At 52.7% G+C, this 26183-nt stretch overlaps 1 protein-coding gene across 1 annotated transcript in view; it reads right to left on the bottom strand.

The window, feature by feature from the left end:
• Positions 1 to 26183, bottom strand: part of COL5A3 (collagen type V alpha 3 chain) — a 36503-nt gene that overhangs the window by 4930 nt on the left and 5390 nt on the right. The window contains 59 exon segments of the mRNA XM_039873260.1: positions 577 to 630; positions 1056 to 1091; positions 1173 to 1226; positions 1497 to 1604; positions 1781 to 1834; positions 2287 to 2340; positions 2488 to 2595; positions 2793 to 2846; positions 2956 to 3009; positions 3255 to 3308; positions 3494 to 3547; positions 4240 to 4347; positions 4864 to 4917; positions 5050 to 5103; positions 5221 to 5274; positions 5470 to 5523; positions 5600 to 5707; positions 6366 to 6419; positions 6970 to 7023; positions 7102 to 7209; positions 7323 to 7430; positions 8274 to 8327; positions 8590 to 8679; positions 8854 to 8961; positions 9088 to 9141; positions 9225 to 9278; positions 9385 to 9438; positions 9838 to 9882; positions 9997 to 10050; positions 10266 to 10310; positions 11133 to 11186; positions 13465 to 13518; positions 13955 to 14062; positions 14191 to 14244; positions 14353 to 14397; positions 15748 to 15801; positions 15946 to 15990; positions 16093 to 16146; positions 17072 to 17116; positions 17247 to 17300; positions 17458 to 17502; positions 17684 to 17737; positions 17845 to 17889; positions 18255 to 18308; positions 18507 to 18560; positions 18644 to 18697; positions 19274 to 19327; positions 19473 to 19526; positions 19614 to 19670; positions 19856 to 19939; positions 20020 to 20094; positions 20643 to 20705; positions 21050 to 21091; positions 21164 to 21211; positions 22511 to 22657; positions 22763 to 22876; positions 25025 to 25044; positions 25047 to 25176; positions 25508 to 25612. Coding sequence (XP_039729194.1) covers positions 577 to 630; positions 1056 to 1091; positions 1173 to 1226; positions 1497 to 1604; positions 1781 to 1834; positions 2287 to 2340; positions 2488 to 2595; positions 2793 to 2846; positions 2956 to 3009; positions 3255 to 3308; positions 3494 to 3547; positions 4240 to 4347; positions 4864 to 4917; positions 5050 to 5103; positions 5221 to 5274; positions 5470 to 5523; positions 5600 to 5707; positions 6366 to 6419; positions 6970 to 7023; positions 7102 to 7209; positions 7323 to 7430; positions 8274 to 8327; positions 8590 to 8679; positions 8854 to 8961; positions 9088 to 9141; positions 9225 to 9278; positions 9385 to 9438; positions 9838 to 9882; positions 9997 to 10050; positions 10266 to 10310; positions 11133 to 11186; positions 13465 to 13518; positions 13955 to 14062; positions 14191 to 14244; positions 14353 to 14397; positions 15748 to 15801; positions 15946 to 15990; positions 16093 to 16146; positions 17072 to 17116; positions 17247 to 17300; positions 17458 to 17502; positions 17684 to 17737; positions 17845 to 17889; positions 18255 to 18308; positions 18507 to 18560; positions 18644 to 18697; positions 19274 to 19327; positions 19473 to 19526; positions 19614 to 19670; positions 19856 to 19939; positions 20020 to 20094; positions 20643 to 20705; positions 21050 to 21091; positions 21164 to 21211; positions 22511 to 22657; positions 22763 to 22876; positions 25025 to 25044; positions 25047 to 25176; positions 25508 to 25612 — 3864 coding nt within the window.

Genomic DNA, 26183 nt, shown 5'->3' with positions numbered 1-26183 from the left:
GTGAGAGACATGGGAGGCAAAGAGACAGGGGTGGGGTGGATGAGAAAGGCAAGGAAGAGATACAAACAAGGTCAGGGACAGGGGAAAACAGAGAGAGACACACAGGAAGGAGAGAGATAGAAAGACTCAAAGATAGGAAGACATAGGAGTAGAAAGACAATAAAAGAGAGAGAATTACAGGGTCAGGCAAAGAACAGGAGAGAGGGAGAGAAAGACAGACAGACAGACACAGAGACACAGAGAGACAGAGATGGAGACAGAGACAGAGGCAGCAAGCAGGAAATGAGAACAGACAATGAAATAGCAGAACAAGTGTTTGAGAGACAGAGAAAGGCCAGGAGAGGTGGAAGAGATGGAGAGAGAGAGACAGGGACAGAGAGGGAGAGACGGGGTGAGGGAGATGCGGTGGAGACAAAGCTCCGTCAGCACCCCCATGGGTGTCCCCCTAACCCCCACCCTCACACACACAGAGTCCAGATTCCTCTTCCGCTTTCAAAGCCCCTCCCTCCCCACCTGTGTCTCCTGAACATCTGGTTCTTGGCCCTGGGGATCCAACCTAGTCCCTGGGGAACTTACTGGAGGACCTGGGGGGCCTGGAGGTCCAGCGTCTCCACGGGGGCCGAGGGATCCCTGTAGGGAGAAGTCACTTGAGAGTGAACTCTGTCTATGGAGACCCCCTTCCTGCCAACACATGCACACATGCACACACATGCAGAGCCCCGGGGGAAGGACATGCAATTTCCTGCACCAAGCATAAATACATTTCCTTCCACATTTTAATATCTCTGAAATCAGCATCTTAACATCTTTGGCAAGTCATAGTTTACTTGGCAGAATTGTTTTTTTTCATAGCAATTTATAAAATAATGGTGCATCTTACAATAGATGGCATCTTAGATTTGATAAAGTACAATAGTAAGTGTCGAATAAAATCTGTTGAATACGTGATTGATGACTAAATAAATGAACGAATGCAAATACGTTAAGGGTTCTGGTACAGTGGAGGGGAGCAGGGAGCTGAAATGTGGGAGCCCAGGGGAGCCGGAAGTACTCACCGGGGACCCCTTTGAGCCCTTTGGTCCCAGAGGGCCCTGTGGTACAGAGACAGAGAGAGCTAGAGTCCTGGCTGGCCCACCACAGTGACCCCCACCCAACAGACCCCTCCTACTCACCGCCACACCTGGGGACCCTGGGTGGCCCAGAGAGCCAATGGGACCAGGGGGACCCTGGAGAAAAGAGATCAGGATCATCATTGATGAGGTTCATCCATATTGTCCAGACAAACCTCCAGCCCTTTCAAGACCCCAAACCTCCAGACAGAACCTCCAACCTGCAAGTCCCCAGATAGAGTGCCCATTTCCCCAGACACAACCCCTGTCATTCCAGACCCAGGCTTCCCTAACCCCCACAGTCTCCGAACACGCCCATCTCTGCCTCCCCACCCCACCCCTTCCTTTGAACACATTTTTCCCACTTGGGGCAAGACACACACTCACAGGTTCTCCCTGGGGGCCAGGAGGGCCCTGCACGCCTGGCAAGCCCTGATCCCCTTTCTCACCAGCCTCCCCAGGGGGGCCAATGAGGCCGATCAATCCAATGTGGCCCTGGGGGACAAAAGCGGTATGTGTAGGGAAAGCAGGGAGGGCTGCTGGGAGTTTTTCTCCTAGAGCTTGGGGGTAAGGAGTTTGGGAGCAGAGGAGACCCCAATTTCCAAGCCCTCTGGCCAGGGAGGAGATAGAGGCCAGTGTGGGAGGGAAATGATGGAAGGAAATACCCTTACCTTTTCCCCCTTGAGGCCAGCATCTCCCTTCAGCCCTGGAAGGCCAGAGGGCCCCTGGAAAGAGAGGCTGCATCAGTCAGTGAGTCTCACACAGGAAATCTCAAGGTCTACATGGGTGATGGAGGGATCACCCAGATTTAGAAGGGGATTACCAGGAATGCGATCATGGAGACTGTCAGGAGAGAGGAAGGATGACAAAGGACAGTGAAGGGGTTGGCATGAGATTGGGTCAAGATCTGAATGGGTAGTCAGCGTAGACTATCAAGATCGACGGTCAGTTGGCTTATGATAGAGGGTCACTATGGTTACACAATCAAGATGGAGGGTCAGCATAGACCATCAAGATGAGTGGTCAGAATAGATGGTTGGTATACATGGTCAGGGTGGACCATCAGACAGTCAGCGAGGGGTCAGCCTGACCATCAGCACCCATAGTCACTAGACAGCCACTGGGTGCCCAGTGTGGTTCTTAGTGCCAGGACCTCAGGGAAAAAGAAGTCTCTTACCAGGGGGCCAGGAGGGCCCATCTGTCCAGGAGGTCCCAGGAGGCCTGGTTCACCCTGGGGTGAAACAGAACATGGGGGGATTGCACCCCACCAGAACCCAGTGTGGATGCCCCTACCCCCCCACCAGGGTTAGCCCCTCCCCCTCATGATGAGAAGCTCTAAGGCAAGGGCTTGATCCATCCCTGTTCCTGCCCCACTCACCGCAGGGCCGGGGACCCCTCGAAGACCCTCAGGCCCAACATGCCCAGGAGGCCCTCGTGCCCCCACTGGGCCTGTCCTCCCTGGGGGCCCGTCAGGACCTGGCTCGCCCTAAAATGGACAGGGGCAAGGGAGGAGGCAGAGAAGGTCAGGGGGTACCTGCTTCCTGACCCCCTAGCCAAGAACCATCAGGGACAGGGAGGGAATTGAGGCATCTGTGATGGTCACAGGCCTCCTCCCCATTCTGATGACCCAACTGTTGGCTAAAGGATCAGGGCAGGGACCCCTCCCTGGGCAGGGGCACTCACCTTGGCACCTTTTTCCCCTTCTCTGCCTTCTCGACCCATGTGGCCGGAAGGACCCTGAGTAAGGAGAGAGAGTTAGAGGAAGTCTGTAGGGGTGATGGGTGCCTTTGGGGGTGAGTGGGACAAGGCTGGAGCCAGGACAGCCAGGAGGCAGGTCATCACTCACCCTCTTGCCAGGGGGCCCAGGGGGGCCGGGTTCCCCAGAAGCGCCAGGCGGACCCTGTGGAGATTATAACAGGTTGGTGGAGCGTGACGGTTTCAGGATGCCTTTGAACCAAAGACTTCCTCCCCCGAACAGTGCTCCAGCACGGGCCATCTCCCACCTCCCCCCCTTAAGCTTCTCTTGCTCAGGGTGAGGCCCCAGAGAGGCAAAGCAGGCACACGTACAGGGACCCTGGGTACCTCATTAAGCCACTTTTCTGCCGCCCCCCAATTCACCCGCACATCCTCTGTTTCCCCACTCACCGGTCCCCCAACATCACCAGGGGCTCCTTTCTCCCCTGGGGAACCATCTAGACCCTGCAGGGAGGGGTGGACAGAGTTGGGAGAGGTCATGAGGTCACATGGGAATTTGAGAGTGAAGCTTAAAGGATAATGAGGGTTATTTGCTCCCAAAACCTTGACCAGGTCTATGAGGGGTAGGAAGATGGGAACAGAATTAGGGCACATGCTGGGCTTGGTGGGGGAAGGAGGTTTATACCCACCGAAACACCAGGATCTCCAGGGGGTCCTAGATCTCCTGGAAGCCCCGTGGGGCCCTGAAATACAGAACGATGAATAATCACATCTCAGAATTTTTGAGCATTCATTAATTCATTTAACAAATGAATGATGTCCAGGCACAGCTCTGATCGCTGAGGATACATGATGAATAAAACACAAAATCTCCACCCTGGTAGAGAGGACATCTAGTGTTTAATGCCTGCAGGCACTAAGCTAAGAACGTTACACGCATCATCTCACTTCATCCTCCCGGCAGCCTCCCAGCTTGGGACTCACAGACTCACAGATAGGACTGACCCTCAGAGAGGGACACAGCAGGTGGTGGGGTGGAGAGGTCCAAATCAAGGCCCCAGAGACTCTGGAGCTCCTCACTGCACCCCTCAACCCCAAGCCCCGTCGCTGTGCTAGGAAGGGCTCAGCCTCCGCCTGATGGCAAATCCCATATCAGCACCATTCTCCACCTTGGCCTTCCCATCATGTTAGAGTTATTCCATGTGGAAGCAGGTTTTACGCCCTACGATGATGTGTAACCACTGTATGTTCATGTTGATTGACTCATTCAATCAATCAATCAACCAGTCAGCTATTCATTCATTCAGCCATGTTCTGGGTCATTCACAGAGTCAGCACACTAGAAGACAGGACCCCTGACTGGAAGCTGGAGAGCAGGTGTGAGTGGGCATGAGCGCCCCTCCTCACCTCTGCCTCCGCCTTCCCCAGGACTCACCACGTTCCCTTTGGCTCCATCTTCTCCAGGAGGGCCCTTCTTGCCTGGGGGTCCAGCAGCCCCAGATGGGCCAGTGTCTCCCTTTTCACCAATTTCCCCCTTGGGCCCCTTTGTAGAAAGAGAGGTCAGAAGTCAGAAGAGCCTGGACTCTCTAGGGGTCAAGGTTAGCACGACTAGACTTAGGAATCTGGGTAATCTGGGACTTTACTGGGGTCAGGGGCCAGGGTAGCCTAGAGTGCCCAAGGGTTAGAAGTCAAAGGGATCTAGGGCTTATAGGATCAGGGATCAGGATGGTCATGGGCAAGGTTGGTCTAGTCCATGTGGCACCCTTGAGTGAATTAGTAAAAGGGACCCCTGTGGGCAGCTCATCCCAAGCCAGGATTCATGTTGGATCTGAGCCCCCATTACTCCCTTGGTCCCACACTCTTGTGCAGTGCATGACCTGGAGAACTATGTAGCAGCCCTGACACCTTCTAAGGTTATGTCATCAAGATAACCCAGGAAGTGCATAGGTGCTGGGTCAGTGGGTGACCTAGGACTGCCCAGAGGTCACGGTGGCCCGAGGTGCCAAGGAGTCAGGGGTTCCCTGGGATGGGTGCAGGGGCACAGGACACAGTTACTCACAGGGATGCCTGGGGCTCCTGAGGGTCCTGGGTCTCCAGCCTCCCCTGGTTCACCCTGCAGGAGACAAAGCGAGGGTAAGAAGAGGTCCCATCCTGTCAGACGAGGAGAGGATCCCCAGAACAGCCACCCCCGATTGGGACTTGTGCCTCCCGCACCCCGCGCAGTCCCCTGCCCTCCTCCTCTCACCTTCTCACCCACAGCACCTGGCTGACCGACTCCTCCGGGCAGCCCTGGAGGGCCCTGGAGAGACAGAAAGGGATGGAATGGGGACTATGGGATCCCATCCTCCCCTTCTTGGGAAATGGATTCCTCACCTCTGAAGCATCCGGGGTGACCCCCCACCACCAGAGTCCTCACCTCTGATCCGCTGGGGCCATGGGGACCTCGAGGACCTGGAGCTCCATGGGGGCCCTGTGGGACAGTTAGAATGGCATCCAGTGACCCCCATGCTCCCCAAAGGCTCCAGTAACCACAAACATCACCCTTGACGCTGGTGACCTACATAATCCTTAAAATGACAATGTGCCCTGTGACACCCCTCATCAATCTTATGCATTTCCCCCACCTGTCCTTACCTCCCCCCACCGTGCCCCTCGTTGTCCATACCATGGAGCCCACATCTCCAACTTCCCCCTTTTCTCCAGGAGGGCCTGGCAGTCCCTGTAGAACAAAGAACCAAGATTGGGGCACAGAGTGGGGGGAACCAGAGGTCGTACCCCCAAACTCAAACACCCACCTGCAGGCCAGGGGGGCCAATCACCCCCACGAAGCCTCTCACTCCATCATCACCTTTCTGCCCAAAGAGGCCCGGGGGTCCCCGGCGTCCCTGAGCCCCATCTGCTCCCTGGGAGAAAGAATAGGGTAGGGCATAGTTAGGGTCCAGATCAATGGTTAGGAGTAGGCTCAGGGTCAAAGCCAGGTCTGAGGTTAATAGTTGGAGTCAGGGTTGGGATTAAGTTTGGGGAGAGTCAGGGTTGGGTTTGGAGTTGGGAGTATGGGTTAAGAGTCAGAGTTGGGGAATGAAGTCAAGGGTTCTGTCAAAGTTTTGAAATGGGCATTGGGTGATGAGTCAGGTTCAGGTTGAGGTCAAGGTCATGAGTAGGGTTACATGGGGTCAAGATGGAATTTAGGATTGAGTTTGAGCTCGGGGCCAACGTCAGATTCAGAGTCTGAGCTCAGGTTTGGGGTCAGCATTGGAGGGTGGATCAGGGCTGGGGTTAAGGGTAGGACTGGGTCAGGGTTCGGCAAATGTGGAATTTGAAGATAAGATTTGAGTTGGAATTGAAGTTAAGGTCACAAACAGGGTTAAGATTAGGGCTGAATTGGGGTTCAGGGTTGAGGCTGAGGTTGGGATTGAGTCAGATTCTGGGATGAGTTCATACTGGGTGTCAGTGTGGAGGAGTAATCAAGGTTGGAATTGAGTTTGGGCCTGAGGCCAGGTTAGGACACTGTCCCTTCCCATCAGGGATCCAGGGGTTGGTCACAAAGCCGGGAGCACCTACCGGGGAGCCTGGGTGTCCCGCAGGACCCCGTATCCCTGTTGGTCCAGGTGGGCCCTGGGGAGGAAATAGAGTTGAAAAATCCCTCAAGTTCAAGACTGGGGGCGGCGTGGCACTAGAGATGTCAATCACTGCCAACTGTTCACTCCCCACACCAGGAAGCGACAATTGCACGCACAACCCCCAACCCTGGTTCCTAGCCACCAGCTGATGGAATCAGACACAGACATCTGTCCTAAGCTTGGCCCATCAGGATTTTTCTCCAGACATCTCACAAGCACCCATGGACTGAGCTAGCTCGCTGATGCCAGGAGAAGAGAAGCTGGGGATGCAATGCCTCAGAGCCATGCAGAGTCACAGCCAGAGAGAATGATGTGCCACCAAGGGAAAGGAGAGCAGAATAACCACCTCACCACCCTCCCCATTCTCCTGGGGCCCTAGCGACTCTGTTGGCCCCTTCGTTCCAGGTAGCTTGAGTGGCTTCTGTTACTCACAGGTGTTAAGATGGGACTCGGGAAGGTAGAAAGCTCCATGACCTCTCCTCCCCTCCTCCACCTCCCTCTCTCCTCCCTGAGGACCACTCCCTTACTGGGCTCCGCCCACTCACCGCATCTCCCTTATCGCCCTTGCTCCCCTTGTGACCAGGGGCTCCCACTTCCCCCTGCAGAGGAAACAGGATGAGGAAGGACCCAGGCTCCCCACCCCCAGCCTTCCCCAGCCCCTCTCCATGAACTCTCACCTTGTCCCCTTCCTCGCCAGAAGGTCCTACAGCTCCCGGGGGCCCTGGAGGCCCCAGGGGTCCTGGGATCCCATCTTGGCCAGTAGGGCCAGGGGAGCCACGTTCACCCTGATGAGGGAGTGGAAGGGGGTTCATCAGGGGCCAGGGCAGGAGTGGAGTCCTGGGATGTGGAGGGCAGGGTCCTGATGATGCCTGAAGAGTGGGGTGGGCGGAGTACTTACCGGGGCCCCCTTCTCACCCGCAGGGCCCACAGGGCCTTGGCCTCCACTTTGGCCAGGAAGCCCAATGCCTCCTGCTGGGCCCAGAGGGCCACGCTCCCCAGGGGAGCCCTGAAAACAGGGGTGAGGGGTCAGGAAAAAAATAGGAATAGTAGTAGTTCTCATATCTGGAGGGTTTTCAAGCCTCCAGGCACCGAGGTTGAGTGATTCCCTGCACGAATCCTATCTTCCCCACACAGCAGGCAGAAGGCGCTGTGGACACCTGAGTAAGGGCAGTGCCTCCTCCGCCCACAGCCCTCCTGGACTCCCTCCTCACTCCAAGACAAAGAGAAGGCCTCCTGGCAGCCCTCTGGGTCCTGCGTGACCTGCCCCCCACCCCTCCTTGCCCTCCAGCCACATGGGTCTCCTCGCTGTTTCCTCCAACGCACCAGGCCCTCAGGTCCAGCCTCAGGGCCTTTGCACATGCTGTTCCCTCTGCCTGGAATGCTGTTCCCTGAGACAACCACATGGCTCCTCCCTCACCAACTCAGGTCTCAGCTCAAATGCCACTTTCTCAGGAGGCCTCCCTTGACCAGTCTATTTCTACTGCTCTTCTCTGTCCCCACTCTCTGCTCCTTTGTTTTGAGGCATTCATCACCCCTGGTTTCTTGTCTCCCTGACCAGAACGTAAACTCTAGGAAAAAGGTTTTTCTATGTTTATGTGTGACACAGAAGTAAGCATGTGTCAGACAGATCATCTCATCAAGATATTTAATAATTTATGAGATGGGCTGTGTTACAGAAGAGGAAACTGAGGCTCACAGAGTGACATGACTGCCCAGCCAGTGAGTGGCAGAGCTGGATGCGACCCAGGCCTATCCAACTCCCAGAATAGTGACCTGACAATGCCCAGCTTCCCAGATATCCAAGGTCCCTCCACCATGCCCCCCACCCAGCAGATGGGGTTGCACTTACATTGGCCCCGATGGAGCCTGGAGGGCCCTTGTCCCCCTTCAAACCAGTAGGTCCCTGAAGGAGGAAATGATTCACAGTCAAGAGACCCCTATGGGTGCCCCCAGGTCTTTAACCTGGGGGGCTCACAGTTCCCACCTCCTTCCTGGCACTTAGGTTCAGGGTCAGTCTCCTCCAGCCCCTCCTGCCGCCATTCCTTACTTTCATGGCATCCCCAACAAGGATGCCATTGCCATGTCCCTGCCCTGAGCTCCCCATTTCCTTCTCTGCTTCGCCGCCCAGCCAGACACACACACGAGGGGCTCCAAAGGATACTCACAGGTTCCCCAGGGGCTCCTTGGGGACCAGGGAAGCCCCTGGGTCCGGGTGGCCCTTCCTTCCCGAGGGGTCCCAGTGGCCCCAGCTCCCCCTGCAGGAGGTGCAGAGGAGGAAGGTCAGGCTCCAGAGAAGGGATGTCTCCCTCCAATCCATGAGTCTGGGCCCCCTCCATGTGGAGCTAGTTCTGAGCCTTCAGCTGGCATGGGGGTAGTTGAGGGACATTTGGGGCCACTCCACTGAGATCTCCCACAGGGCAGTATCTCACCTTGGCCCCCTCTCTGCCTTCCAGGCCTGGAAGACCTTGTTCACCAGGAGGCCCAGGGGGGCCTGGGGGCCCCCTCTCACCCAGAGGTCCTGCTTCTCCTGTCTTTCCCTGGAGAGGAAAAAGGCTCATCTTGAATGGAGGTGGTCTGAGATGGGGATCTGTCTGAGATCTACTTCCCCCCAAATATCTCACAACTGGTACAAAACTGGAGGGACCTGTGGGGTTCATTCTAACCTGAGGACCCACTACACCAACTGGTCCAGGGGGGCCTGTCTGACCTTGAAAGCCCTGGGGAGAAAAATTAAAATGAGGTGTCACATGAGGAGAAGAAATGGAGAGATAACAGGGCTATAGGCTAAGGGGCCACTCACCAGTTCTCCTCTCTGTCCAGGGTGCCCAGATCGCCCGTCTTTCCCCTGGGGACCCTGGGGGACAAGGCGGGAGAGAGTTTAGGCATAGATAAGGAGCCTCTCTGCTCCCAACTTCTCTCTCACCAGCCCCCCCACCCCGAATCAGGGTGAGCTCACTTACGGGTGGGCCTTTTGGCCCAGAGAATCCAGGGGGTCCTTGCAGGCCTGGGTGGCCCTGAAATGGAACCAAAAGTCTTTTCTCATTCCTCCTTCCTGGCCCTCCTGAGCCCCACACAATAACAAGAACTAGCACATATTGAGCACCTTCTGCATGCTAGGCACGGGGCCAAGCACTCTACACTCAGGAAGTCATTTCATTCGCCATTGCAGCCCTTGGGTGGGGACTGTGGTTATTCGCATCTTATAAGGGGAAAACTGAGGGCCAGAGAGGTTACATGATTTGTCCAAGGTCATACAGCCAGTAGGTGGACACGGTAGGATTTGAATTCATGGCTCTCTGACTTCAGAGGCTGTGCTCTTTCCACTGTTATAATGTCTCCCTACCTCCTGGGTTTGACTATTACCCAGAAACACACACACACACACACACACACACACACACACACACACTCACCTTTTCTCCAGGGATCCCAGGGGCCCCGTCCTGGCCCACATCCCCCTAAGACAGAGTAAATGAGATTCAGGCCACAGAACAAACTCAACCGGGAGAGACTGGGAAGGACTTGGTGAGCCTGGCACAGAGGGCCTGCCTAGAGGGAGGCCAGCCCCATACCTTGGGGCCTGGTTGCCCCGTGGCACCTGGTTGTCCCCTTTCTCCACGAGAGCCCTGAATAGAAAAGAAATAAAGATTAGAAGTGACAGGGTAGGAAGCCTGGGAGGTGAGATCAAGTCCCCCTCTTGCTCCACCAGGTACACTGAAATAACCTAAACCCTCTTCCTTGGCCACTCATGATTTCCCTACCATCTTTCTTCTCACAGCCCCGCTTCCAGCCCTGCCCCCTAAAGGCCCTGTGAGGTTGGGGGAGCTCTTTATGTTCTTACTGGTGGTCCTCGCTCTCCTTCCAGACCTGGCTGCCCTGCCTTCCCCTGGAAAATAAATCAGGTGAGGGAGAAGCAGAAGAGAGTTATAGTGTAAACACATGACATGAACACACAAATGCACCCAGTCATAGACCTAGAAAGATGTCTGTCACCATCTATTAATTGGCCTTTCTTTCATACACACACAACCACACGAAGATCACAGACACCTAATTACATGCATGATTGCACCTATAGGATCCACACTACAAGTGTGTTCACCCACACGGACACCTATTTATCAGAGCTGCAAAGTATGCACACATGACCGCATGCCATGGCAGCATGCACTGGGAGATCATGGAGTTCATCATGTCCCTTGAACATGTGTACACTCGATGTAAACACATGCATGCATGGATTCATCTGAGGACACAGTCCTGATAAACACAGTATATATACACACTCACATGTATATACACAATGTCCATTTACAGGGCAAAGTAATGCATGCATGTATATACAGTCACTCTGTGTACACAGAAATACACAGACGTGGGCATATCATATCCTTTCACACACGTGTACCTGTCCCTCACACACATGTATGTCCACAGTCACACAGTGTACATGCCCTGTTCACTCAGTTGCAGGCCCACAGGCTGCAGCACACAGACCCCATCTAATCGGCACATGGGACATACATGCAAACATGTACATGTGCTGTAATGCCAGGCAGGGTCACCTGCATGTGTCCTGCATTGCACATGGGAGATATGTCCTTCCAGGCATAGACACAGATGCTCAGGGGCCCACCTCATGCACAGCAGCAAATGCTCCTCCCCCAGGTAAGCCCGTCTCTCCCTGCCCCCTTCAATCACAACTCACCCGCTTCCCTTTCTCTCCCAATGGTCCCAGGGGACCGGGAAGGCCAATAGACCCCTGAGTAGAGAGAATGAAAGAGACGAGATGGGGGTGAGGAATGGCTGGTGGGCAACATTGGCCCCTCACCCCATTCAACCACCCCGTCCTTTCAGACCTTTCCAGGCCACCGATTCCAGAGCTTCTTTGGTCCCTCCAGCCCCAGCCTCCTCCAGGGCAGCCCTCCGCCCTCCTCTCTCCTACTCTTCCCCCTTGCTCATTCCATTCCAGCCACCCCAGCCTCCTCAACGCTGCTCAGGGGACACGAGCGCTCTCCTGCCCCAAGGCCTTTGCATAGCTGCATCCTCTGCCTAAAATGCTCTTCTTTCGGGTCTCCACAGAGCCAGCTACCAGGCAGATGTCACCTCCTGGCTTTCCGACACCATCCTGACACCACTTCCTCCAAGTCACCTTCTGTCTAGCACATCGTCCTACTTTGTTTTCCCCGTAATATTTGTATCGAAACAACCTTATTCACTTGCTTACTTAGTCAACATCTGTTTTCCCCACTAGAATGTACTGTTCTTATTCTCCACTGCCTGGCACATAGTGGATGCTTCTGCAATGTTTGTTAACTAACCTACTCTAGTCCGCCCTGTCCTGTCCATCTTGGTGTCATCCTCCCTCCACCTGGAGGAAGGCATCACAGGCTCTGATGTCCCCTCCCACCCCTCACTGTGTTTTAAATCCCAGATCCATCACTGGATTAGTTGTGTGGCCTCAGACAAATGGCTAAACCCTCTGAGCATCAGTCTCCTTGTTTGTATCCTGAGGTTACTAACAATATTTCCCTCACAAGGTTTTGGTGAGGCTTAAATAGTATAATGTGTGCAAAGTGTTTTACACATTACTTGGTACCTAGTAAATGCTCAAGAAATGTTAGCTAAAGGCGTTATTATTTATAATTATTCTACCTGCTATGGACTGAATGTATACCCCTCAAAATTCACATGCTGAAGCCCTAATCTCCAGTGTGATGGTATCTAGAGGTGAGGTCTTCAGGAGGTAATTAAGTCACAATAGTGGAGGCTTCATGAATGAGATCATTGCCTTTAAAAGAAGAGGAGGAGATTAGATCTCTCTCTCTGTCTCTGTCTCTCTCTCTCTCTCTCTCTCTCTCTCTCTCTCATTTCCTCTCATTCCACCATGTGAGGACACAGAGAGAAGATGGTCGTCTACAAATCAGAAAGAGAGCCTTCACTAGAACCCAACCATGCTGGCATTCTGAACTCAGACTTCTGCCTTCCAGAACTGTGAGAAATAAATTTCTATTGTTTAAGCCACCCAGTCTAAGGTATATTTGTGATAGCAGCCCAAGCTGACTAAGACACTGACTTCAACTTAACTGACACACCATGCCTCCTATAATGCATTGCTTAATGCCCAAGATACACTGACCAATCTTGGCTAGGTGGCTTTGCTCCAACTTCCATGAACTTCTCCCACAGGCTGAGTTCAGTTCTTAGCTGTGGTGCCTCGAGTTTATTCCCAAACCTACTTATGTCAGTTGCCCTTGTTATTGGAGTCATGTGACTTAATGAAAGTTTACAAAAATTGATAAAATGCAGAAAGGAAAAGAAAGATATCTATCAAGTCGAAATTAAATGAAGCAGACCCAATATAAAGGGAAGTCACTAAAAAAAAAATGCTTTCAAATTAAGCATGGGCAAGGTAACTGTGCCAGATTGAGAAGGCAAAATCATGAAACTCTGGGAGGATTTTCACTAAGATTTCTTCCCAAGTGTCTTTAAGTTTCTGCTCCACTTTATATAAACAAAAACTATAAATCATCAGTGATGTAATATGGGTGTAGCTTTGGCAGAAAGACATGCCTAATCAGTAGCCTCATCCATCAAAACATTGGCAAACAATGTACATTTTTATATAAGTACATTTTATTGCCAGTTATAACTAATTCAAGACCTGTAAGACGTATTTTTATGATTCTCACTCTTACTGACTTTGAATCGATTTCAATAATGCCAAATAAGAAGGATCTTATAATTTTATTATCATAAAATTCATCATTATTAGAATCAAATGGATGAAATAGATACTGCTGGTATCTCCATTGTGCAACTGAAAAAAATGGGCTCAAATGACTTGCCCAGAGTCACATAGCAGCTAAGGGATGAGTATTTGAGCTCAAGTATGTCTGTTACCAAAGCCCATATCTTATGCTGTTTATCAATGACCCATGGGGTGGATAGATCACCCCCCAGACCACAATCCTGATCACCAGATGTTAATCAGTCTCTGAACCCTGCCCTTGCCCGTGTTTGGCCCCCTCGCTTCTTACCTTAGGGCCTGGACGTCCTGGGTAACCTGGGAGACCTGGCACCCCAAGCTTGCCCTGTAGAAAGATTATGGAACAAAGATCAGAAGATCAGAAATGGCAACCTGGAGATCAGAGAGGCAAGGGCAGGACGGCTGGGACATAGTGGAAGAGGCAACGGGGTGAGATTCAGGCAAATATGGCTCCTGCCTGCTAAGGGCCTGTCTTTGGGCAGCTCATTCAAAAAAGCCAAATCTCAGTTTCCATATCTGTAAAATGGAGGGTTAAATGCTTGTTGTATGTGACAGTTATGGGGATAAAAATCAGATAATCTGCATGGAATTGCTCTTTAATGTTGGGATGAGGAATTAAAGGAGACGACATGCAGGATAAGCAGCCTTCAGAGGTTGGAGATAAAAGAGCAGAGGGCAGAAGGCAAAGAGTAGGGGAACACCTTGACCACAGGATAAGAAGCTAGAGGGTAGACTAGAGGGGGCAACCAAGGACCATTCACCTTCTCTCCAGCTGAGCCTGGGGGCCCCTCCTCGCCAGCCAGCCCCTCCTGCCCTTTCAGCCCTTCAGGACCATCCTCTCCCCGGGGACCTGGAGGTCCGGGGTGCCCCTGGAATAGAAAGGAGAGGCCCTGATATCAGTTCCTTTGTCACTCCCGTCTTAGCCCTAGCTCACCCCCTCCCTGTCTTCCTCAAGTCCCCCGGACCCACCAGACCCCTCAGCTGGAGATCCTCTTACCCGATCACCTTTAAGCCCCCCATCACCCTTGAAGCCTGGGAAGCCATCCTCTCCCTGAATGGAAGAGAGTACACAGGCCAGAGGTCAGGGTTTCATGGAAGAGACACAGGCAGAACCCCATATTTGGGCTTCCCCCAACCAAGGAATCCTCTCCCTTCTCACCTTCTCGCCTTTCTCCCCCTGAAGACCCCGGTTGCCAGAGGTACCCTGAAAAATAGTAAAAGCTCTCAGTTCCCTCCCCAGCTTAAGAAGGGCCCCAAACTCGGTCCTCTGCCCCCAAACAGACAGAACTGTCCCAAGAGGACGTTAAACTGGAGCAGGTTGGAGGCAGCCTCAGAGGAAATTATCTTTCCCCAAAGCCTGCTAATTTCATGTGCAAGAAGCTGCCTTTCCCCTGTTCCTTCTTCACTGGCAGCCTCCCAAGGTCATCTGTATGAGGATGTGCAAGGAAGGCCAAATTTCCAAGTAATTAATTCCCATCTCCCGGGACACTGTGTCCACAGTTCCTTCTGGCAGGAGAAGAGGAATGAACATTCCAGGCCCCAGCCTTACTCTAAAGGCAAAGGAATGTTCCTCATTGTGCTGGCTACAATGTGACTCTGTGCCTGGCAACAAAGCCAGTCTGTGCTTGGCTATAGCAAGATTGCTCAGTGCAAGCCCAGATGCTGCTCATACCAAACTCCGGGCTTAGGCCCCAAAAATAGCTGCACTTGGCTACAATGTAACTGAGCTCAAAAACTACAGTTACACTGGGATACTATCTAACTATGTATTTTGACAATAGCATGACAATTCACTTGACCACAATGTAACTGACCTGGGCAACAATTATTTTCTGGCACTGGCTACTCTGTAACTAGACTCAGCTATAACAAAGGCTTCAATTATATAACGGTGCCTGGCTACAATGTAACTCTGAGTTAGGTCACCCCCAGGACTCTGGCCAGCTGCAATGTAGCCTTCTCCCTGGTTACAGTATAACTGAGCTTGCCTACAAAACACAAAAATGTGAAGAGTTGGCTCTTGGCTACAACCAAATTCTGTTCTTAGGTCACAGGTAATGTGTACTATTTGGCTACAGTGTACCTGGACTCAGCTACCACATAGATGTGAATTCCGACGTCCCTACCATGGGTCAACAGCACACCACTATTTAGCCACAGTGTGGCTCTCAGCTTGTCTCCACATTGCTGTGCTTAGAGATCGTGTGGCTCTAGGCTTGAACATAACTATGTTCATTGTAGTCTGCTAACTACAATGTGATGACCTGGACTTGGATGTGGCATATGTGCTTCCAGTGAAATGGGTTCAGCCTCAAATGGGCTTAACTGTTTCCAACTACAAGGCAATGACTCCACTGTAATGCTGTCCTTTGGCTGTTCAGCTCCCAAGTAACACACACATATATTGCCACTCGGACCCAATCCCTGCTCCCACTACACCTTGCCTGGCAGACTGATTCCTCTCATCATTCATGCAGACATTTCTGACGGAGCTGGTTCCCCTCAGCCAATGCTGACGATTCACCCCCACTTGCAAGCCCCAAGTATTACCTACCTTCACGCCCCGAGGTCCAGGATAGCCCAGAGGGCCTGCTGACCCTGGTGGACCCTGAGATGAAGATAAGGTTAGTGCCATACTGTCCTTTTCCCTTCTGTGTTCTCAGTGCCCTCATCTCTCTCCCCATTAGTCTCAGACTCCTGGCCTTGCCTATCAACCCTCATCCTCTACCCAGCCTCTCTCCAGATCACTCACCTGGGCCCCTTTCTCTCCTGTGGGGCCCTCATGGCCTGGGTGACCCTGGGGGAAAAACATTCTAAGTTGTCAGAGACCTACATTTACCATCCAAATTCCCGAGCCTCCCTGTTCTTTTTCCTCCCCCTTCCAGCTCCCAGTTCTCACCAGAGGGCCATCAGCTCCTGTGAGGCCTGGAATTCCTGGCTTTCCAGGAGGACCCTGAAACATAATGAACGGGAGAAGGAGATGGAGGGTCTCAGAGCCTGGCATTCCACCGGGAACAGCCCTATTCAGATGTGCAGCAACATCACAGTTACAGAACAAGCAAATCCCATGAGCTAGGAAATCTTTCCTTAAGCCTGCCCGGACTTGCTGTGTGACCCTGGCCAAACCCCCTCCCCTCTCTGAGCCTCAGAAACCCTCCGCCTCTGGGAGGATTGAGAAAAGGAATGTAAAGACAGTGTGAGAGACGTGTTGGGGTGAGGGCTCCCCAGCCACAGTCCTTTCTTTAAAAGTACCTCCCACCCACAGTTTCATCTGAAGAAGGATGGGCTTTGGCGGGCATGAGGCTATGTCCTGCAAAGAGTTTGCAGGTCCAGAGGCAGGCCCCACTGACCCAGTCAGATTCTCTCGTGAAAATTGCCTGATAAAAACTATGATCAGATGGATTTGGGTAAAGAAACTATAAGGTCATGAGGAACTGGGGCTGAAATGGTGACAAAGCAGCACAAGATCATGTGGAAATGAAAGTTCGGGTAAGGACAGACTAAGATATGTGCAGAAGGAAGCCTGTCTGCCAGGGGAGATGAAAACATGCAGCAGAACAAAGCTGACACTATAGGACCCCAGAGAAAAGGCTTTCCCTGACCCACGGGTCTTGGTAATACTTTCTATGACTGGCTTCTGAGGATTGCTCTGTATCCTGACAATATCCCCTGATGTGATCTAGCTTTGGTGGCTTTCAATTTCTCCCAACCTACCTCCCCCAACAATGACACTTTGTAACACTGAGGTTATTTAGGGAATGTTGTGATTTATCATTTGTTATCCAGGGCTAACAAAAGGGAAGGGAAGCTTTTCCTGCAGAGAGAATTGAAAGCAACAAGAAGACATTGGGGAGTGGGCACATAGAACTGTCACTCACCTTCTCCCCAGGAGTGCCAATGGGTCCCTGGGGGCCAGGGAGTCCCTGGGGACAAAAAAAAAGGCATGAGAAAGGGGTGGTGGGGTGGTGAGTGCTGTGGCTGGGGACAGTGGGAGTGGTCTCTGGCTTAGGCTGACCATCACCGCCCCACGTTATTGGGAAAGAGAGCTCAAACCTGGGACCCAGGATTTCCCTGCTGTCCTGGAGGGCCTGGTTCTCCTGGAGGACCCTGGGGAGAAAGTGGGGTTCCCATGAAGCTGGAGGGGACCATGGTTTCAAAGTGTCAGTGAAGCTGAAATGGGGTGTCATGGGAGTAGACAAGGGTAGGGACAGTCATGGGTTCAGAGGGTCAGAAAGCATGAGGGGTCAGAGGGCAGAACACATACCACATTTCCTTTGGCACCTGGAGCACCATCAATTCCAACTACGCCCTGGGAAAGGAGAGGCTGTGAGACGGGGGCAGACACATTCACAGGAGCCTGCGTCTGAGACACTGCAAGGTACAGGTGGAAAGGCAAGTGGGCAGAGGAGAAACCAGGCAACGGGAGTGGACATGCAGAGGCGAAAGGCGAGAAGACAGGCAGCGAGGCGGAGAGACAGCGACATTCTCACCGGGAGGCCCAGGGGGCCGGGGGAGCCTCTAGGGCCTATCAGTCCTCGCGGACCCTGCGAGGAAGTAGGGGCGTTATTCCGGCATCCCTCTCTAAGGCCCCATGAGTCCTGGCTTCTGGCCCCTGCACCAGTGAAGGGGTCCAGGTGTTCCTGATACTCACCGGCTCCCCAGCCTGGCCAGTGGGCCCTGGAGGTCCCTCTGCTCCCTGTGGGAAAGCGTCATCATTGGGGAGGAGGGAGGTATGACCTTCAGAGAACCACCTTCTCTCATCTGGCAGCCCCTTCCAGGGGATCCCAGAGTCAGAGAATGGGGCAGGGTCAAGCCGACTGAGCACAAGTGATTCAATTCAGGCCCCTGACCCCAAACCTGCCATCCCAAGTCTCACATCCTATCACCTGTACTAGCTCCCAGCTCCCAGTCTGTCTCTTGGAGCCTCACTGGGGCCTCCTGGCCCTCCAGTACAGAGCCTCACCCCTCATCTGCCCCTCGAATGCTCTGCTCCCCCCTGACTCTCATTCTGGCTTTCTAGCTTCTAAACCATCTCATCTCCTAACTCTCTTCCAAACCTACCTTCTCACCATCTTCTCCTGGAGGACCAGGTTGTCCCACATGGCCAAAGTCACCCTGGAGTAGGAAACAGAGGGAGTCCAGAGTGGAAAGATTGGTGTGGAGACCAGCCCCCACCCCCGCTACTCCCACCCCCGGAAAGGACACGGGGCTTAAAGGGTGAGGGAGGACTCAGACACAGGGAAGGAGGCTCGAACACTGGGATTGCGGGGGGAGTCATGAATATCACGCGGTGGGGAGGCATCACACACTCACCCTTTGGCCCTTCTCACCAGGCAACCCCGGCAGGCCATCGAAGCCCCGATCGCCCTGCACAAAGAGACACCAGCTGAGCCTTGAGTCCTTGACCCTCACTGGTCCCTCCAAATCCCAGTCCTGGTCACATCACCTACCTTGGGTCCTGTGTCCCCTGGGAGGCCCCGAGCCCCATCCGCTCCAGAGCGGCCCTGTGGGGGAAGCGACATCTTCAAGATACCTACTACCTTTTATTGAGCATCTTCTTCGTGCAGAGCCTTGTGCTAGGGGCTTCTTTGTGTGTTAATTTAACCTTCCAAATATATCTCAAACCTACCCATTCTTTTTTAGAACCATTGCCCTTTCTCTAGTCCAAGTTACCATCATCACAAAAAATTAAGAACCCCCTTCTTCAGTCTCCATTAACTGCCCTGCTGTATGTTTCTCTCAGCACTTAAAACCATCCAGAACTCTCTTCTTCGTCATTTCTCCCACGTGTCAGACTTCTCTTTTGCACATACTATTCCTTCCTCTTGGAATGTTCTTCCTCTCCTGTTTACCTGGTTCTACCTTGGATCTCAGTTCAAACCTCATTCCCTCTGGCAAGTTCCCCTTGACTCTGTGCCCTGGCCAGACTCTTTTGTCACACGCTCAGTGGAGCTGCCATTCTCTGTCCTCTGCTCCTGTCCCACCAATGACAGCAGCAGACTCTGGAGTCACAAAGCCAGGTTCATGTTGGGTGTTGAACAACGGATAAAGGATGACCTGAGGACCTAGGAGTCACTCACCATCTTGCCCTCTCGGCCAGGGGGCCCAAGAGGTCCCTGAAGGCCTCGGGGACCCTAAAAGAGAATGGAAAGGGGGAAGAACTTGTTTTAAATCATTCTCTAAGAAGGGCAATAAGTGCCAACACACCCCCAGCCCCTTCGTCATTTTCCCTGGAGAAAGACCCTTCATGCAATCCTGTCCTAATCCCGCCAGTCTCACCTGTGGCCCCATTTCTCCCATCTCTCCTTTCAGACCTGGATACCCAGGGAGACCCTTGGAAGAAGAGAAGAGGTAATGCGATTAGAGTATGTTCCCCCTCCACTGATGTATCTCCCTCCTCCATGCAGCCTCCTTACTCACCACAGGGCCTGGGCGTCCAGTGAGCCCCACTGGGCCAGGGGGACCTTTCATAGAGAGCTGGAAAGACAGAAGGAAACAGAGCCTCAGGTCTCCAGCAAGACCCCCCCACACTCCCTACCAAGGGCATCTTCAGAAGAGAAAGGTTTACCTGTCTCCCGACTAACCCTCTATTATCCCCCATCTCTGCCATTCTCTCGGTCCTCCCACCACCCGCTGTTAGTCCCTGATCGTTGTCCACACACCTGAGCCTGCTGCAGTATCGCCTGGGCCTGGGCCTGTTGGAAGGAGACTGCAGGTCCTTTGAGTGAGCTGCCTGCAAACTGGAACTAGGGAGCAACTGGTAGTAAGGGGAGCCCCAAGGAGAGGCTCCACCCCCCAAGGCTGTGCCGCCCTGTCTGCCTCTTACCGGCATCATGATCACAGTGCCTGGCAGGCCCCGGATCCCATCTATGCCAGGGATTCCTGGGAGGCCAGCAGGGCCCTGGGAGTGGGAGAGACACAGAGAGGCAAGAGGGGACAGAGAGAGACAGAGGAAGAAAGGGGAGAGAAACAGAGAGGGGTGGAGGCAGAGAAATGGAGAGAGGGAGGCAGGGAGAGACAAAGAGGAGAGAGAGACAGACAGACGGAAAGATGGAGGAGGGGGAGAGACAGAAAGACAGAGCGCAGACAAGAGAAAGACAGAGAGAGCGGGGAGGGAGGATCATAAAACGTGGCAGAGACAGACAGAAAAGAGACAAAGAAACAGAGACACAGAGACATAGGGAGAAAAACAGGGATGAACAACACTCAGAGACAGAGACAGACAGAGGGAGAAAAGCAGGAGACAGGACCCCGGAGACAGAAGAGGAGCGAGAGTGACAATTCACAGATGAGGAGAGAGGGGAACGGCAGGATTCAGTGCTGGCTCCAGCATGGTGTCCACAGTCCCAGCCTCTCGGACCCATGTTCAAACATTCACGCCCTCAGCCTCAGCTCCACAGCCTGAAACCTCACTCCCCCAGAAGGATATACCCTGGGGAAGTCTCTTACCCGTAGACCAGGGTCCCCAGGGAATCCTGGGGGTCCAGGAGGGCCTGAGGGGCCAACTATCCCCTGTTGAGGACAGAGGAACAGAGGTCATGAGAAATGCAAAGTTTGAACCAGGCTGACTCCCGACCCATTACCTGACCCCGACCCCATGCCGACCTCCCTACCCCACCATTGAGCCATTCCTGGCCTAATAATATACTAATATACTATATTATTATTCCTAATAATATACTAACCCACATCTACCCCCTTTATACCCCAATCCCTATTTTGATTTATCCTCTGAGCCTCGAATGTCCAATAGTCTTCAAATGACCTGGCAATATTACATCTCAACTCCTCACCCCAGGGGCTCAAATACTCCAACTGGAGAGAAAGAGGAAGTGGAGAATGCAGATGTGACTCACTCGAGGTCCTGGGGCTCCAGGAGGTCCCTCAAATTGCTGTCCCTGAGGGAGAAATGAGTGTGACCCCATTCTAGCCCAGGTTCCACCACTTCCTCCCAATCCCAGGCCCCTCACCTGTTCAATCACCGCAGGTTCTCCTTTTGCTCCCTTTTCTCCAGAGCCCTAGCATGGGGGTGGAGAGAAAACAGATGTGAGCCCTGAAACTCAGACACGGCACTCCTGGGGAGCCGACCTCTCTCTCTGTCTCTCTCTCTGTCTCTCTGTTCTCTCTCTCTGTCTCTCCTTCTCTCTCTTTCTGACCTCTCCTCTTAAGTTCCCCTCTGTCTCTGTCTCTCTGTCTCTCTCTCTCTTCTCTCTTCTCACACACACACACACACACACACACACACGATGCAATGACATTAAGAATCCACCCTCTGAGCTGCCTCTGCTGTCCTTTCTTCAATGAATATTTCTGAGCAACTCAGCTTCCAGTTGCAGCCTGGCCATGATGAATGGGGTCCTAATCCTGGGGCTGCCTCTCACTAGCTGAGCGATGTTGGACAACTTATTCAACTTCTATAGCTTTCCCTGCAAAGTCGATGGGTGAATAATGATTGTACAAATCCCATGATAATAAGAATAAGTTAAAATAATGCTTGGCACATAACAGACATTCAGGGTAAGTTAGAGCTCTTCACCTCCTCCCCGGCCCAACACCAAGGCTAGAACCTGGACCCCCTTTTCTGTCTACATTATTTTCCTAGGCAATTTCATATAATTCCTTGGCTAAAGATAGCATCTTTCCATTGGTGAGTCCCAAGTCTTCATCTCCTGCCTAAACCTCCCTTGAACTCCAGAATTTTCTAACCAATCAACCACTTGACATCTCCATTTGGATGCCAACCGGGGGTTGCCAATTCAACACATCCAAAATGAGATCCTTGACATTTTCCACCTGCTCCTCCCTCAGGCTTCCCCATCTTACTGGATGGTCCCATCATGCATCTACCCAGTCATCCTTGCATCTTTCTCCACCTCCAGAAGCAAGACTAAAATGTAGCATGGCCCAAATCTGTCCACTTTTCTCTATCCCCACCTCCACTGCCCTCCTCCTGGTCACCACCCTCTGTTGCAGAGACTACCAGTTTCCCTGCTGCCCCTCTGGCTCCCCCTACAGCCCATACGCTGTTCAGCAGCCAAAAAGAGTAGAAAACTCCAAATCAGATCCTGTTCCATCTCCAGTGGCATCTCATCATGCTTAGACTAAAAGTTGAATGAATCACCCTACCCACAGAGTCTTCTGTTAGCACAATGCCTGTCACATTAGCACAGTGCCTGTCAATAAATATTTGTTAACTGCACTGGGGTGGTGGGAAGGCATTCCAGGCAGGGTACAAAGAAGGCAAGAGAGAGTGTAGCTGCGTGTGGCTCCTGGCAGAAGTCCTGCCCCCTACACCTAACCCAGCCACCCAGACTCACAGGAAAGATCTGGAACTTAGCCCGCGATGACTGTTCTGCTGCCCGGAAGCCAGGGCCCATGGTGGGGCCACCTCCTTCCTCATTCTCTCCAGCTAACTCAGTCTCCAGGGTCCCCAGTTCAGTTCCATTGCCAGGATCCAGCTTCCCCTGAGGACATCAAGACAGGTTGAAGTTCGCCCCTGACCTTTTCATTGTCTGCCTCCACCCCTGCCCAGGGACCTTCCCTTCCAGCCCCATCCACTTCCTACTGACCTCTAGGATGGTGACATTGTGGGCCACAGTCACAGTGGTGGCGATGACCAAGGATGTGGGAGTCGGAGGCAGAGTTGGAGCTGGTGTCTCTGCCTTGGGGATGTCAGTGGAAGTCTGGAGAAGGGACAAGGGAATATCAGGCCTAGGGTCAGGCCAATCAAGAAGAAAGGGAGGCAAAGGAGGAGAGGAGATAGCCCTGCCCAGCCCCCGGCACCCAGTCTGAGGAAGGGGACATAGGAAGACTCCCAAAAAACATCAGAAGGCTCTTTAATTCAATTTTCAGAAGTCATCATATCCCTGGCATTTCAGTAAGTCCATTTTAATTAATATCTTTATGTCCCTTTAAATATCATTTTCCTTTTTATATGCCTGCTTAAATTGAGGCAGTGTAAAGTCTATTATAAGAGTCCCTCTTCTGGGATTTCCAAAAGTCAAACACTCTCTTTTATGTAGAGCATTCTTATGGATGTTAGAAAACTATATTTTGTCTCTTATGATCAGCTTTCAAATTAGTCTCATCGGAGAACTTTAATTCTTATCTGCTATAAGGCTAAAAATGTGGTACCCCGTGTAAAAATGCGTTAAGCGACGTGTGATGACAGCAGGTGTCCTTAAGCCTGGGACGCAGTCCTAGGAGACGAAACGGGGGCAGTGGTGGCAGTGGCAGTGGCGGTGCTGGTGACAGGGAAGCGGGGAGGGGAGAGGGGGCTGGCCCTGGAGGCAAAGGTGTGCTAACTGGACCAAGACCCCCAGCAGGGGGAGCCCTCACGTGGAGCGGGAGTGGGGTGCTGGGCCAGGTCTGGGAGGCCTAGAAGGCAAAGTGGGGCTGGTTCCAGAGCCCAGCGGTCAGGTTCACGGCCCAGCACTTAGGGCCAGACTCCCGGAAGCCTATCCCACATGTCCTCTCCAAAGCAGAACTCAGTGGGCAGCCAGCCAAGCCACAGTAAGAGAGGGAGTGGTAGCTCCTCCTGGCCTGGATAGCTGCAGAGGAACTGGGTCAAGAGCATGGCAAGGCAGTGGGTGTCCAGGTGAGGAGCTGAGGCTGAGGAAGGGGCTGGGAGGGTTAGGCTCCTCCTGATGTCTCTGCTCTGGGCCTGAAATAACAAGCTCAGAAAGAGCTGATACTGACAGCAGATATAGGGCAACCGTGACCCACCAACCAATGATCCCCATCAACGACCCCTGACTAATGACCTCTGCTAAGAAACCTAACCACTGACCCCCAACAAATAACCCACATCACTGGCCCGCCCACCGATTACTCCTATAACCAGTGACCCATCAGTGGTCCCCCAATTAATTCCCCCTGTCAGTGACTCCAACCAGTTACTCTCCTATCCAGTGACTTCCCCAACCAACAGCTCCAACCAGTGATACCCCCACAATAAGCACTAACTAGTGACCCTCCCAACTAATAAGTTTCATCATTGACCCCTAATCAGTTATTCCTCCCAATCAGTGATCCTCCAACAATGAATACCCATAAGTGAACCCAACTTGTCCTCCCCAAACAATGACCCCCCCCATTACCACACAGTGATTCCACTAACAAATGACCCATCAATGACTTCCCAAATAATAACCCATGGGGACTCCCAAACCAATGATCTCATCCATGAGCCCCCAAAAGTCACTCCTCCAACTAGTGCCTCCAATCAATGATCCGCCGAGAATGACCTCCTTGAGTAATGACTCCCCTTCATTAACCCTAAACTAGTGACACCAATAACACCAACAGTGGCCTCCATCAATGTTCTCAGACAATGACCCCCAAGTAGGAAGCCCCCAAATATTGAGGTCAATCAATATCTCCCTACAGCGACTCCCCAAATAGCAATCTGTTTCAGGGAGGCCAAATAGTGCCCCCAGTTCCCATTAATGACTCCCCAATAAATAATCCTCAGCAATGACCCCAACCAGTCAACTCCGACCAATGACCCACTAACTAATGAGCCCATCATTCACCCTGCTGCCCTTAGTCACTCTCATCAAGAGCCCTCTAATAATAAGGTTCTCACGTGGGTGTGCCCCCTCCCTCCAGCCCCCCAGAACTAGAGGTTAGAGGAAAGAGACAGAAGAGCTCATAAGACAGGACCAGACTCCCTCCCCATGCCCCAGTCATCAGTCAGCTAAGGGAAGTCCAAGGTTAGGGATTGAATACTGTTAGCAGAGCCCTTGGACGAGGTGCCAGTGGTCAGTGGGGATCAGAGGCCAGAAGTCAGGCAGTCAAAGAGCACAGGTGAGAGCCCACAGGTCCCTTACCTGGTTCTCCAGGGAGCCAAAGATGGAACTAGGGTTGAAGTCTCCTTCTTCTTCTTCTTCCTGCCCTTCCCCTTACGGCCTCGCCCTTTTTTCTTCCCTTTTCCCTTCCCCTTCCGTCGAGGGGGAGGGGTTTCGGGCTCAACCTGGGGGACCTGGGAAGAGGAGCTCAATCAAGTCCAGAGCCCCTCAGTGGAGGCCCCATCACTCATGTCACCTGGGACCAAGCTGGCACATGGTCCATTGGTCCCGAGTTTTAAAGCCAGGGCTCACTCAGCCTCATGACCCTCAGTCAAGGTCAATTACATGATCTGGGGACAAGGGTCATTCAGTTATGTGACCTAAGATTGAGGTCATTCATGTATATAATCTGTCTAAGGGCAGAGGTCACTCAGCCCTACGTATGAGAGTCAGAATTCACTTATTCCTGAGACTTAGAGCTAGGGATGACTCAGCCTGTGACCTCAGGACAAGCCTCTCACTCACCGCTGTGGCTGTAGGTTCCAGGTGGTCACAGCCAGGAAGATACTGCTCACAGGCCCGGAAGGCAGCTTGAGGATCTGGGCTTATCAGCAGCTCCTGAACATCTCCCTGGAGAGAGGGTGGGGGTCAGGGAAAGGGGCCACAGGCTGACTCCCACCCGCATTCCAAGCACCGAGGCTTGGTGCTTCTCCACCCAGAACACCAGTGATCCTTGTGCCCCTTAAAACTGAGAAAAAGAAGATTCTATCAGGGTCACAGTAAATCATAACTACAAACCACACACCACAACATGTTCCTTTGCTCTCAGGCACATGGTGACACTTACTATATGTAGGTGTCCTTCAAAGTACTGGGGAGAAGGGGGACAAGGTGGATGAGGTCTCTGGCCCTCTGAAGGTAACACACATCACAATCACACACAGCACAGTCACAACACTGAAAACACACAGCCACACCAGACCATGCCTTGTTGACACCCAACATCACAACCACCCCACACACAATCACATACCATGACAACAGGTGCAACCTCACCCTCCAACCACAAACCAAGATACGCCATCACAAATTATTCTGTGGCTCTACAATCTCACAGTCACACACCACAAAGATGCACAATGATGCATGGGGCTCCCTTCTCTCAGCTTCTTGGTGTTAGGTAGAAGCTGGACATCTCCCT

Source organism: Pteropus medius, unplaced genomic scaffold (genome assembly GCF_902729225.1).
Source record: "Pteropus medius unplaced genomic scaffold, Ma_sr-lr_union100, whole genome shotgun sequence".
NCBI lineage: Eukaryota > Metazoa > Chordata > Mammalia > Chiroptera > Pteropodidae > Pteropus > Pteropus medius.
Note: the sequence above shows the minus strand (reverse complement) of the source record. Positions and strands in the feature narration are given on the sequence as shown.